General features: G+C 43.6%; 1 protein-coding gene across 1 annotated transcript in view; it reads left to right on the plus strand.

The window, feature by feature from the left end:
• The window catches only part of LOC144485195 (uncharacterized), a 73,056-nt gene extending 69,156 nt beyond the window's left edge, over nt 1–3,900 (plus strand). Inside the window, exon 6 of the mRNA XM_078203402.1 lies at nt 2,420–3,900. Within this exon, the coding sequence (XP_078059528.1) occupies nt 2,420–3,190 (771 nt within the window). The 3' untranslated portion in view covers nt 3,191–3,900. The remainder of the gene's footprint in view (nt 1–2,419) is intronic.
• The last annotated feature ends 10,560 nt before the right edge of the window (nt 3,901–14,460 follow it).

A 14,460-nucleotide genomic window follows, 5' to 3' on the forward strand; every position in this document is an offset into this window, starting at 1 on the left:
AGTATGAGAGGAAGTTAGCTGTTAATGTAAAAATGAATAGCAAGAGTTTCTATAGGTATTCGAAAAGGAAAAGAGGAATAAGGTGAGTGTTGGCGCTCAAGAGAATGAGAATGGGGAGTAATAGTAGATAATAAATGGCCAATGAAATAAACAAATCTTTGCTTCTGTCTTCACTATAGAAAATACAAACCCAGCCAGTCCTAGCTGTAAATCAGGAGGTGGAAGGGAGAGTGAACTAGGAGAAATTACAATGACGTGGGAAGCTGTACTGAGCTGCAGCTGACAAGTCTCTGGGTCACGATGGAATTCATCCTAGCATCTTAAGAAGGTGGTTAATGAGATAGTGACAGTAGATTTGTTGGTGTTAATTTTCCAAAGTTCCCTAGATTCTGGAGAGGTTCCATCAGACTGGAAAGTAGCAAATATAAGCCCTCTAATTCAAGAATGGATGGTGGCATAAGACAGGAAATTTAGGCCAGTTCGATAGACATCTGTTGTGGGGAAGATATTAGAATCAATCATTAAAGAGGTTATAGCTGGCCACTTTGGAAAAACTCAAGGTAATCAGGAAGAGTTAGCATGGTTTAATGAGATTGTGTTTAACCAATTGGAGTTCTTTGAAGAAGTAACGTGTGGATAGAAGGGAACCTGTGGATCTGCTGAATTGAATTCCAGAAAACATGTGATAAGGTGCCACATCAAAGGTTATCATGGAAAACAAAAGCTAGTAGTGCAGGGGGTAACATATTACCCCCTGCACTGCTTCTGATAGAAGATTCGCTGTCAGAAAGTAGAGAGAATGCATATTTATTGTTTAACATGGGAATGGAGGTGAATGTAATGCTGAGACCAGTAGCAATCTGTGTGGTTGTTCTTGATGCTGTCAGAGTGAGTTCACCCTCACAGGCAGGAAGACTGTTCACTGTGATAACATCAAACTGACGCCGGCTGTTTCATTCTCAGGTAACACAACTTCCTGTTTCTCTGCTGCCGGTTCAAAAACGCACATCTCACTTCTGAGCAGAAAATAAATCCAGGGACCACAATCTGGTGAGAACATCTGTCAATGCGGCCTTTATCTGTCCACAGAGTCAGGGCAGAGTCACACTGATCACATTGCGGTGACATTTACAAATGAGCCTATTATTTCTGTTCAGAGTTTCCATTCCCAGATATAACTGGCTGTGTTTGTGGATCAGTCAGAGTTCGCTCTGATCCCCATAGCCGGGAACTGATAGCCTGCTCCCTTATATTTTATATCATTGTGTGTTGCTTGTTTCCTGTTTCTCAGCTTTTATCTTTGACAACCTCATCTTTCTGCTTTTTAAAATCTCTCTCAATTTTTCTCTCAGTCTTTCTGTCTCTCCTTTCCTCTATCTTTCTCAGGTTTTGTGTGTTCCTATTTAATCAAGATGTTCAAAATCATGAAGGGTTTCTGATTGATTATGGAAGGAAAATCAGGGAGAAAAGCAGAAAACCTCGGCAGGTCCTGCAGCATCTGTTCAGAGAGAAACAGTTAACATTTTGAGTCCATATGATTCTTCAGGACAGGAAAAACGTGGGTTTTTAGATCAGGGAATATGATGGGGAGATTTAATAGAGATGTTTAAAATGACAAATGATTTATGATAGTGTCAATGGAGAGGAACTGTTTCCCAGGAGCAGGAGGGTCTGTAAGCAGAGGACACAGAGATTTAACATAATTGACAGCCTAACTTTAGGGCATGATAAGGAGATTGTTTTACACAATGATTTGATGTGATCTGGAATGCACAAACTGACAGGTGCTAGAAGCAGGTTTGATAGTGACTTTCAAAGGGAATTGGATAAATACTTGCAGAAGGTAAATTGGCAGAGTGATGGTGAATGGGATTAATTGGACAGTTCACTCATCTTTGTGACATTCTGAATATTTCTATTTTGACTTTATGTGGAATTTGCACATTCTCTCCATGTCCGCGTGGAGAAGCAACTGGGTTTTTATGACAATCCAGCAGCTTCATGGTGACTATTTCCTCCTGCTGGCCCCAGAAATTACCAGATTCATTCAGCTCAATTTGACAACCTGCCTTTGTGTTGTTGTGGGTTCTCTCTCACTCCCTTTTTTCTGTTTTAAATCAATTTCACAGGGTTTTAGAAGGGGACGATTTGCGGTCTGGTCTCAAACAAAACATCACATCAGGATCTGACGGAGTCACCCTTAATATCATAGCCTGAATATCACTGGACTTTGAACATGGAAGGAGAAAGCATTCGTCACAGTGGGGAGAAACCATACACGTGTTCTGTGTGTGGACGAGGCTTCAACCAATCATCTGATCTGTCAAAGCACGAATGCAGTCACAGCGGGGGGATGACTTGGAAATGTGAGGAATGTGCAGCAGTATTCAGATCCTCAGCTGAGCTGGAAACTCACCAGTGTGCTCACACTGGGGAAAGACCAATCAGCTGCTCTGAGTGTGGGAAAGGATTCAGTCACTTATCCCAGCTAATGATACACCAGCGAGTTCACACTGGGGAGAGACCATTCACCTGTTGTGAGTGTGGGAAGAAATTCACTCAGTCATCCAACTTACGGACACACCAGCGAGGTCATTCAGGGGAGAAACCATTTACCTGCTCCAGATGTGGAAAGAAATTCCCTCATTTGTCTCATCTGCTGGCTCACCAGCAAGTTCACACTGACCAGAAACCTTTTAATTGTTCAGACTGCGGGAAATGTTTTAAAAGTTCCAGGGAACTGTTGTCCCATCAACGTGTTCACACTGATGAGAAACCATTCAGGTGCTCTCATTGTGGGACTGGGTTCAGACATTCATCTCATCTCATTGTACACCAGCGAGTTCACACTGGGGAGAGGCCGTTCACCTGCTCTGACTGTGGGAAGGGATTCACTCAGTTATCCAACCTGCTGACACACCAGCGAGGCCACACTGAAGAGAAACCGTTCACCTGTTCCCAATGTGGGAAGGGATTCACTCGATCATCTGACCTCCTGACACATCAGCTTGTTCACACTGGGGAGAGACCGTTCACATGCTCCAAGTGTGGAAAGGGATTCACTACCTCATCGCACTTGCTGAGACACCAGCGAATTCACTCTGGCGAGAGGCGGTTCATCTGCTCCGAGTGTGGGAAGGGATTCACTCAGTCATCTGACCTGCTGACCCACCAGCGAATTCATGAGTAACTACAATGATTAGATTTTGTGGTTAATCAAGTCAGGAATGAACATTGCTGATCAGGGTCTATTTCTGCTGATAATAAACTCCAGCCTACTTATAGATGTTAATATTCTCGATAAAAGTCAAATAAATCAGCTTTATGTTAAATACCAATGTCTGAATCTTTTAACATCACAAACACAAGGTAGTTCCTTTTCAAAGGCTCCCTCAAGCTCTCTGTCCTCTCCAACACTCTCTCCTGGTTAAAAGTGATTGTTATAATCTGCCTCTCCAATCATGGTTTTGTCCATTTATCCAAATATTTCCCATGTGACTCCGTTTTTTCTTTCTCAAACTCCTCTGAAGCATAGTGGGATGTTTTATTACATTAAACATGTTCTATAAAGACATAAGAACTAGGAGCAGGTGTAGGCCATCTGGCCCCTCGAGCCTGCTCCGCCATTCAATAAGATCATTGATCTTTTTGTGGACTCAGCTCCGCTTACCCACCCACTGACCATAACCCTTAATTCATTTACTGTTCAAACATTTATCTATCTGGCCTTGAAAACATTCAATGAGGTAGCCTCAACTGCTTCAGTGGACAGGGAATTCCACAGATTCACAAGTTCCTCCTCAACTCAGTCCTAAATCTGCTCTGCCTTATTTTGAGGCCATGACCCCTAGTTCTAGTTTCACCTGCCAATGGAAACAACCTCCTTATTTCTATCTTATCCATTCCCTTCATAATCTTATATGTTTCTATAAGATCTCCCCTCATTCTTCTGAATTCCAATGAGTATAGTCCCAGTCTACTTAGTCTTTCTCCAAAAGCCAACCCTCTCAATTCCAGAATCAACCTCATGAACTTCCTCTGCACCCCCTCCAGTGTCAGGATATCCTTTCTCAAATAAGGAGACCAAAACTGTACATAGTACTCCAGGTGTGGCCTCACCAACAACTTATACAAGTTGTTACTGTTTCTCAAGTCAGTTTGTACACAGTAAGATTCCACAAACAGCAGTCAGACCGATTGAAGAAGGGAAAGGGTTAATGTATTTTGTACCTAAAAGGTTGAACTTTGTACTTAGAATGTATCACAAGCATGACCCTTCATTATGGCTAATCCCCTTGTTTATAGTGCTTCAGGCATGAATATAAGTTATTTATTCATGGTTTCATTCTTTAACTTCATTCTTATAAAGACAGACAGCAAAATATCAATGTAATGTTTGTAAAGTCTTACCTTTTCTACAAGCTTGTCTGTGGTTTGAGGAAGGAAGGCAATTACAAGATGTGGAGCATGATAACGGCCATTTAAAGGAGGACTCCCGCTGGGCCAGCTACAATTGTGCCGGTAACTTCAAAGGAAGGGCCGTGGAAGAGCAGGAAACCTCAGACTGTATCGTGACTACAGCTGCCAGAGAACTGGACTTTGATTCATGACCAGACCAGTGTTTGTGTCGTGACTGGTGCTGGGAGCCATAATGTATATATATCCCCACTTTTCTGTGTTCAGGGAGAACTTTGGCTTCCGCTTTCAAGGGGTCAAGTTCTCCCGTGAGCTTGTGAGAATAAAGCCTACTTTATTTTGACTCATACCAGCCTCAGAGGTATTTTTTACCTACTACACCGACTAACCCATAGTAGTGTTAGTTAAGGCAGGAATGTTGGTCCCACTGCAGCAGGAGAACTCCCCTGTGGACAGTCTGTGGAGTTTTTGAGCTCTCCTGAGCTGAGAGTGGATCTGATTGAACTGTCAGGCCTGCAGTGGACCTTGAAGAACCGCTGTCTGGGATCTTTCCTCTCGATTCACTGATTCAAATCTTTTTGGCCAACCAAATAAACTAACTTAAATTTCAATTCACTCACTCCCAGCTAAAGTTGTTCCTGATCAGTCACATAATTAACTTTGAATATCAATCCCTATTTAACCTTTGGAGCAAAATCTACAAAATCAAAATCAGCTGTAAAAGAGAAAGAAAGTTCTTGTGTTCATTCAGAAACTTTCACACCCTTAGAGCATCCCAAAGTGATTCAGTCAATGATAGATTTTGGAAGGAAGAATGAGGAGAGGCAGAATAAACTAAATGGGACAATTTTAAACAGAATGCAGGAATGCAGTGACTTGGGAGTGGATGTAAACAAATGCTTTACTGTGACAGGACAAGTTGATCAAGCTGTTTAAATATAAAACTAATAGGTTCTCCGTTTATTAATGGAGACATGGAGTACAAAAGCAAGACAATTATAGTAAATCTTAATAAATCACTGATTAATCCCCAGCTGAAATATTGTGTTCAATGCTGAGCACCGCACTTTGGGAAAGATGTCAAGGTCTTGGAGAGGGTGCAGGGAAAATTTCCCAGAATAGTATCAGGGATGAGAGGTTTTAGTTCTGTGGAGAGACTGCAGCAGCTGGGATTGTTCTTATTCAAGCTGAGAAGGTTAAGGAATGATTTAATAGAGGTGTGGATTTTTAAAAAACATTTCCCATCTACATCGGGAGAAATTGTTTCCATTGTGGGGATGGTTGGTAACCACAGATCCCGGATTTAAAATAATTAGCAAAATATCCAGGATGGAGTAGAGATAATTTTACTCAGTGAATTATGACGATCTGGAACACATTGTCTGAATGACTGGTGGAGATCCAACAGTAACTTTCAGAAGTGATTTAGACTGATCGCTCTGCTTGTGAGTCTTTGGCACATTCACAAACCTACTCTGTAGCCATGGCAACAGACACTCGATTTCAGCAACTTGTGTGGAATTTCCGTTTTAAAGTGTCATCATTCATTGTACATTAGGCCACATCTATAAACCTGTTTCTCACACCTCCAATGAAGAGGGACAAATTTGGATGGATGGATCACTTTGAGAAGTTCTTTGCTGTCTGATGTGATTTACCCTCTCAAAGGCCCATTCATAAACCTTATTTTTGGGGTCTTACATCAATCACTTATTCAATTGTCCATTAGTCAAGCACAGATAATCAAGGTAATCCCTCCTATTCCCATCGAATATTCATGAAGTCATTTTGTGGCTCATTGCTTGCTCGGACATCCGGCTTAATCGTTACTCAGACAGTTGGTTTCCACGTGGGTCATGACAACCCCCCAAGCCGATCAAGTTTGTCTTGTTTCAGGTTCTGTGCTACAGAAGTGTCTTTGGCAGAGACAACAGGTCCACACTGTCCTGTGTTTATCAACCCAGGAAGCTTTCCTGATAAGAAAAGGAGTGAGAGAGAGACCCCCATAATAGTCAATACATTTCCAAAGATTTATATAAGGTTATTGGTGATTTCTTAAAGATGTCCCCACCAAGAGAGGGATTATCCTTATTGACATCTCAACTGATTTCAGACGAACCTCACCATTTTAAGCTGTTTCCAAGCTTGCTTTCCTAATTTCTGAATGACATTCCCTGGATAACAGACTGAAGCTACTCGAATGATCAGAATCAGCCACACAAATCCATAAGCTGCCATCGAGAGTAAATGTCAAAACTTTTCCAGTAAGTGTGATAACTGTTGACTTAGATTCATCCTCCCCACCTGCAGATCATCTTTCACAATTCTAAATTATTGACATGCTGTAAATACATCTGGTTCAAACATAAGTTCATGCACGAACTTTAAAGATTCTCCAGGTCTCTGTTCACTTGCATCCACCTTGTGGATATTTTCTAACTGATTCTGGACCTCATCAATTTGTCCTTTCTGAACCGGTTTAGAAATCCTATTGAGGATATACTCGTAATCCGTGTCACCCTCTTCTCCAATCCACAGGATATCTCTCACCCCCGGTCTGTTTTCTCTGTTAGACTATCTATCAGTCATTCCCTGTAATGAGGCAGTGCCATTGTATAGTCCTGGCTTCACTTAGGAACTTCTCCATTCATGTTTAACGAAAACTGATCCCACTCCGAACACCACTTGTAAGATTTAGCTTCACAAATCACAGATTACCCAAAAAGGGTGTTGAGCTCAGAAGTGACTTAAAGTATTTCATTGAGGAACAACAGTTTAAGTGTGATGCAGAAGCTAAATAAACAGGAAAAACCCACAAACTGACAGGTGAGAATGGTTTACCAGTCCCAGAGGACAAACAGGATGATACAGAGTGAGTGCTGGTCTCTGTAGCTGGTGGCTGCAGTCTCCTCTGAATGGTTAACTGTTGTGAGCCAGAGTGTGGGTATTGGGCTGAAGTCAGTACGGATCACTTCAAAATCTCTTCACTCTCGAGAGCCTGTTTTAACCTTCACGCAGACAGTTAGATTACATGAGGGTCATGAGATTGAAGGCCTGTGCTGCAAACAGAGTTAACAGGTCTGTCCTGTGTTTGTCAGCCAGTAACCTGCTGTGGAAGCTTTCTTCATAACACAGTGAGCTACTTCTATAATAATCCAGAAATTTCTTCAGATTTTATAGGGTTATCGGACAGAGATTTTTTTTTACAGCCTAGTACTTGGAGTGGAACTTGTGTGCACTCCCGAGCTGAGGGGAATACTTTTTTGATTTGATTTGATTTATTGTCACATGTATTAGTATACAGTGAAAAGTATTGTTTCTTGTGCGCTATACAGACAAGCATACTGTTCATAAAGAAGGAAACGAGAGTGCAGAATGTAGTGTTACAATCACGGCCAGTCATAGCTAGGGTGCAGAGAAGGATCAACTTAATGTGAGGTAGGTGCATTCAAAAGTCTGATGGCAGCAGGGAAGAAGCTGTTCTTGAGTCAGTTATGTGTGACCTCAAACTTTTGTATCTTTTTCCCCGAGGAAAGAAGGTGGAAGAAAGTATGTCTGGAGTGCATGGTGTCCTTATTTATGCTGGCTGCTTTGCCCAGGCAGCGGGAAGTGTAGACAGAGTCAATGGATGGGAGGCTGGTTTGCGTGATGGATTGGGCTACATTCACGACCTTTTGTAGTTTCTTGCGTCTTGGGCAGAGCAGGAGCCATACCAAGCTGTGATACAACCAGAAAGAATGCTTTCTTTGGTGCATCCGTAAAAGTTGGTGAGAGTCGTAGTTGACATGCCAAATTTCCTTCGTCTTCTGAGAAAGTAGAGGCACTGGTGGGCTTTCTTAACTATAGTGTCGGTGTGAGGGGACCAGGACAGGTTGTTGGTGATCTGGATACCTAAAAATTTGAAGCACTCGACCCTTACTACTTCGTCTCTGTTGATGTAGACAGGATGTGGAGATGCCGGCGTTGGACTGGGGTAAACACAGTAAGAAGTTTAACAACACCAGGTTAAAGTCCAACAGGTTTATTTGGTAGCAAAAGCCACACAAGCTTTCGAGGCTCTGAGCCCCTTCTTCAGGTGAGTGGGAATTCTGTTCACAAACAGAACTTATAAAGACACAGACTCAATTTACATGAATAATGGTTGGAATGCGAATACTTACAACTAATCCAGTCTTTAAGAAACAAAACAATGGGAGTGGAGAGAGCATCAAGACAGGCTAAAAAGATGTGTATTGTCTCCAGACAAGACAGCCAGTGAAACTCTGCAGGTCCACGCAACTGTGGGAGTTACAAATAGTGTGACATAAACCCAATATCCCGGTTGAGGCCGTCCTTGTGTGTGCGGAACTTGGCTATCAGTTTCTGCTCAGCGACTCTGCGCTGTCGTGTGTCGCGAAGGCCGCCTTGGAGAACGCTTACCCGAATATCAGAGGCCGAATGCCCGTGACTGCTGAAGTGCTCCCCAACAGGAAGAGAACAGTCTTGCCTGGTGACCTGCAGAGTTTCACTGGCTGTCTTGTCTGGAGACAATACACATCTTTTTAGCCTGTCTTGATGCTCTCTCCACTCCCATTGTTTTGTTTCTTAAAGACTGGATTAGTTGTAAGTATTCGCATTCCAACCATTATTCATGTAAATTGAGTCTGTGTCTTTATAAGTTCTGTTTGTGAACAGAATTCCCACTCACCTGAAGAAGGGGCTCAGAGCCTCGAAAGCTTGTGTGGCTTTTGCTACCAAATAAACCTGTTGGACTTTAACCTGGTGTTGTTAAACTTCTTACGATGTAGACAGGGGCATGTTCTCCTTTACGCTTCCTGAAGTCGATGACAATCTCCTTCGTTTTGTTGACATTAGAACATAGAACATAGAACAGTATAGCACAGAACAGGCCCTTCAGCCCTCAATGTTGTGCCGAGCTTTATCTGAAACCAAGATCAAGCTTTCCCACTCCCTATCATCCTGGTGTGCTCCATGTGCCTATCCAACAACCGCTTAAATGTTCCGAAAGTGGCTGACTCCACTATCACTGCAGGCAGTCCATTCCACACATTGAGGGAGAGATTATCATTGCCGCACCAGTTTACCAGATTCTCTATCTCATTCCTGTACTCTGTCCCGTCAGTGTTTGAGATCCGACCCACTATGGTGGTGTCATAAGCAAACTTGAAAATCGAAATTCTGTACCCACAGGAGGGGTAAGATTTGGGAACTCACGATTCTCCATCAATTCTCATTCCCCTTCTTTCTGGTGGATAATGGAGGTGTCACTGTGTGTAATGTGCAGGTCAGTAAGAATTCTCAGCAAGGATTAATCAGCACTTTCTAATTGGAAATGTTCATCAGGAGAACCTCTCAGGCACTGAATTGTAGAGTTTGTACCAAAGATCAATTTAGGATTGAAGTAAAAGTTCAGAATCTTGTTGTAAACTAATTTCTGATGAGAGTTGCTGAGTTATGGGGAAAGATCAGAGGCAGCGGTTCTTAAAGGGAAGCTGCAGCCCTGAGAACACAATCAGCTCTAGATCTAGAATTTTAAACTTCAGCCCAGTTACAGGGATTATTAACATCAACGAAACAAAATCCAAACCAGATAAAACTAGAACCAGAGGGCACAACCTCAGGCTAAAGGGACAATCCTTTAAAACAGAGATGAGGAGGAATTTCTTCAGCCAGGAAATGGTGAATCTGTGGAACTCTTTGCCACAGACGGCTGTGGAGGCCAGTCATTGAGTGTCTTTAAGACAGAGATAGATCAGGGATCAGGGGTTATGGGGAAAAGGCAGGAGAATGGGATGAGAAAAAAAATCAGCCATGATTGAATGGCGGAGCAGACTCGATGGGTCGAGTGGCCTAATTCTGCTCCTATGTCTTATGGTCTTATGAACTGTCAGTATTGAACTGCACTAACAGCAGAATCCAATCCCTGCAGTTAATTGTGAACTCGTTGGTGCCTCAGCAGGCTGCCAGACTGAGTGAATCCCTTCCCACACTCGGAGCAGGTGAATGGCCTCTCTCTTATGTGAACATGCTGGTGTCTCCTCAGGTGCGATGAAGAAGTGAATTTGTTCCCACACTCAGAGCAGGTGAATGGTCTCTCTCCAGTGTGTGTTCGCTGGTGTGTCTGCAGGTGAGATAACTGAGCAAATTTAGTCCCACACTCAGAGCAGATGAATGGCTTCTCCCCAGTGTGAACTCGCTGGTGTACACTGAGCTGGGCTGAAGACCTGAATCTCTTTCCACAGGAAGTGCAGCTGAACAGCTTTTCCTCAGTGTGAATTCGCTGGTGACTTAGCAAATCAGAGGGCCCAGTGAATCCTTTCCCACATACAGGGCAGGTGAATGGTCTCTCCCCAATGTGAACTTGCTGGTGTTTCAGCAGATTGGATGACTGAATGAATCCTTTCCCACACTCAGAGCAGGTGAACTGTGTCTCTCCAGTGTGAACTCGCTGGTGTCTCCGCAGGTCAGATAACTGAGTGAATCCCTTTCCACACTCCAAGCAGATGAATGGCCTCTCCCCAGTGTGAAACCGCTGGTGTGTTAGCAATTGGGATGACTGAGTGAATCCTTTCCCACACTCTGAGCAGATGAACGGCCTCTCCCCAGTGTGACTGCGCTGATGAATTTCCAGCAGGGATGGAGAATTGAATCCTTTCCCACACTCCCCACATTTCCACGGTTTCTCCATGGTGTTGGTGTCCTTGTGTCCCTCCGGGTTGGATGATCAGTTGAAGCCTCATTCACACACAGAACACGTGGACAATTTCTCGTCACTGTGAACTGTGTGATGTTTTTTCAGGCTGTGTAACTGGTTCAAGCTCTTTCCACAGTCAGTTCACTGGAACACTCTCTCTCGGGTGTGTGTGTGTCTCGGTGCTTTTCCAGTCACACTGATATTTCAAACCTTTTCCCACGGGCAGAACAGACAATCATTTCTCCTTCCACATTCGAAGACTGACGATATTCAAATCCTGATTAATCGAGTGACTCTGTCGGCTCTTTACGTGATACTTGGTTTGAGTTTCTCGTCTGCAAATCCTCCCGTTCTAATTCTCTGCAAAAAGAGTTTACAAAGTCATCACCGGAAGAACAGGAAATTCTAGTTCCTATGGAACACTTTGATCTCTTGATCCCCAAAGTTGCAAATTCCTGTCCCACTCATGTCTTTAGTTTAAAATTCTCCTCCTTGTGTTCAAATCTCTCCAGGGCTTCATCCCTCCCTATCTCTATATTATCCTCCAGCCCCGCAACCCGCTGAGATATCTGTGCTGCTCTCATTCTGGCCTCTTGTACATTCACTATTTAATTGCTCCACCATTTGAGACCATGCCTTCAGTCTCTCATCCCCAAACTCTGAAACCCTCCCCCTTCACCTCTCCCTCTAGCTGCTGTATTTTTGTCCTTTAAGACACTGGAGTATTGCTAAAAACCTTTTGTATCTTATACTCATCTGGACAGACACAAGCACACCAAATTGTAAAGATTATCAGTTGGACTTATAAAGTGTTTTACTTACACTTGCGAGAAGCTATATATAGTCAAACACAGGGAGCTGTCCTCTGCATGTAGAAGGAACATGTCCAAGCAATGGGCCTTTTCTGAAGCTAAACAAAGGCAGGAGTGATAGTTCCCTGGTGCATTCTCCATGGCAACATCCTAACCAATCAGAACTGACTGTCGAACCAGTCAATACATGTTCCTCATGCAGCAGCAATTGTTGTTTGCTTTGAAAAATTGTATTTCTGCATCTGTCTGGATGAGTGCAAGATGAAAAGCTTCAAAAACACATCTCTTTCAATCAGCAATACTTAAATTCCATACTACTGAGTGACCATGGGTTTACAATTCTATTATTGCTGCTCTGAAAGTCCCAGTGAGCACACATTTTATGAATGGCTCATTGCCACCTATAAAGATCATGCATAAAAACAGAAAATGCTGGATAAACTCAGCAAGAATGGGAGCAACTGTGGAGAGAAACAAAGTTAATGTTTGAGTCCATGTGGCCCTTCTACAGAACATAAAAAAGATATAAATGATAAACTTGAAGAGGGGTGGGGCAGAATGGAAAGCTAGTGATCGGTCAGAGTTAAGGAGAGATTGACAATGATGTCAGGGGCTTGAGAAAAAAGAGGGTGTTAATGGAATCATTAGGGATTGAAGAATGTTGACTGTGGCAAAGGTTAGATACGGAATGTGTTAATGGAAGATCAGAGGTCAGTACTCAGTGGGAGCAAAACTGAACAACAAGGGACAGTGGCCATGTCGGGCAGTTGTGTTGGGACAAGCCAAGGGGAACTGAATAACAGAAAACAAAAAAGGAGACTGAAGATGGAAGGGAAAGTTCACATTCTAAAGATGTTGAATGCAATGTTGAGTCCAGAAGACTGTAACTTGCCCAATTGGAAGATGAGGTGTTTTTCATTCAGTTTGCATTGTGTATCACTGAAGCATTGCAGCAGACCAAGGGTGGACATGTGGGCATGAGAGCAAGACGCTGAGTTGAAATGGTAAGTGACCGGAAGGTTGGGGTCAAGCTTGGGGCTGGAGTGAAAGATGTTTCCACAAAGCAGTCACCCAGTGTATGTTTAATATCCCCAATGTAGAGGAGACCACAAAGGGAGCAGTGAATATAATTCACCAAGTTGGAGGAAGTATAAGTGAAATGCTGCATCACCTGAAAGGAGTATTTCTCCTTGGGCAATGAGCAGGTAAAGAGGCAGATGTTGCACATTCTGCGATTGCATGGAGATTGCGCATGCACTTGAGTGCACATTGCCCCGCATAAAGATGGCGGCAGCGCATGCCCTTTGGTGCACATTGCCCTGTATAAAGGTGGCAGCAGCGCATGCGCTTTGGTGCAGATTGCCTCTATAAAGATGGTGGCCGGTATCTGGGGTCTCTCCTGGAGAAAGATCGCCTCGCCGAGCAAACGCGGGACCGAAAGCTTATTGAGGGTTTAGTGACCGCACAGTAAGCTTATGAAGCCTCTCTAACTTACCTGCTGGCTCTATTTATGTTTACGGATTTATTTTTGGCTCTGGATCCGCACTCGCCCTTTGTTAATCTCGCATTTTAAAACCTCTCGCTCGAGCTCTTGCCTTCCGTCTCTACCGACTGCGCATGTGCCAACACAATGATTGACACCGATTCCGGACCAATCGGAAGAGGAGATGCTGGAGGTCAGAGGGTGAGCGGCTGATGCTCCAACCAACCGGACTGAATGAGGGGCGGGGGCGGGGGCGGGGGCGGGGGCGGGCTGAGAGTGAAACATGCGCAGTGTCGGTGCGGTATCGGGATGAAGGCGATCGGATTCTCAATGCACCGCCCGGGGACACAGAGAGACTCATCCAAACACTGAACTGGGATCTCAGCCCAGGGAGGAGGGAGAGTGTGTGGGACCAGCATCTAAACTGGGATCTTAGCTCAGGGAGGAGAGAGAGAGAGAATGTGGGACCAGCATCTGAACTGGGACCTCAGCCCAAGGAGGAGGGAGAGTGTGTGGGACCGACATTTAAAAGAGAGGAAAAAATGTTCCAGAGAAACTGGAATTGTCTGTTCAGAATTTCTATCCTGTTCTGACAGTGATTAAATTTGTAAACTTTTGCAGAATATTGGAAGTGAGGATTTACAGCCAAAAGTTCAAACCAAACATCACATCAAGATCAAACAGAGTGGCTCAATTCATCAGGATCTGAATATCATCAGATTTTAAATGTGGAAGGAGAAATGTTTGTTCTGATTTGACTTGGGTAGAGATTTGAAGAATTCGTGTGACTGGAAAAGCACCGAGTCTCTCTCTCTCAGACACACACACAAGTGAGAGTGTTCCAGTGAACTGACTGTGGAAAGAGCTTTAACTAGTTACACAGTCTGAAAAAAACATCACATCATTCAGTGAGGAGAAACTGTACACGTATTCTGTGTGTGGACGAGATTTCAACTGATCATCCAACCTGGAGAGACACAAGGAACCTGATACCATGGAGAAACCACAGAAATGTGAGGACTGTGGGAAGGGATTCAATTACCCATCCCAGCTGG

The sequence above is a fragment of the Mustelus asterias genome, unplaced genomic scaffold (assembly GCF_964213995.1).
Source record: "Mustelus asterias unplaced genomic scaffold, sMusAst1.hap1.1 HAP1_SCAFFOLD_171, whole genome shotgun sequence".
NCBI lineage: Eukaryota > Metazoa > Chordata > Chondrichthyes > Carcharhiniformes > Triakidae > Mustelus > Mustelus asterias.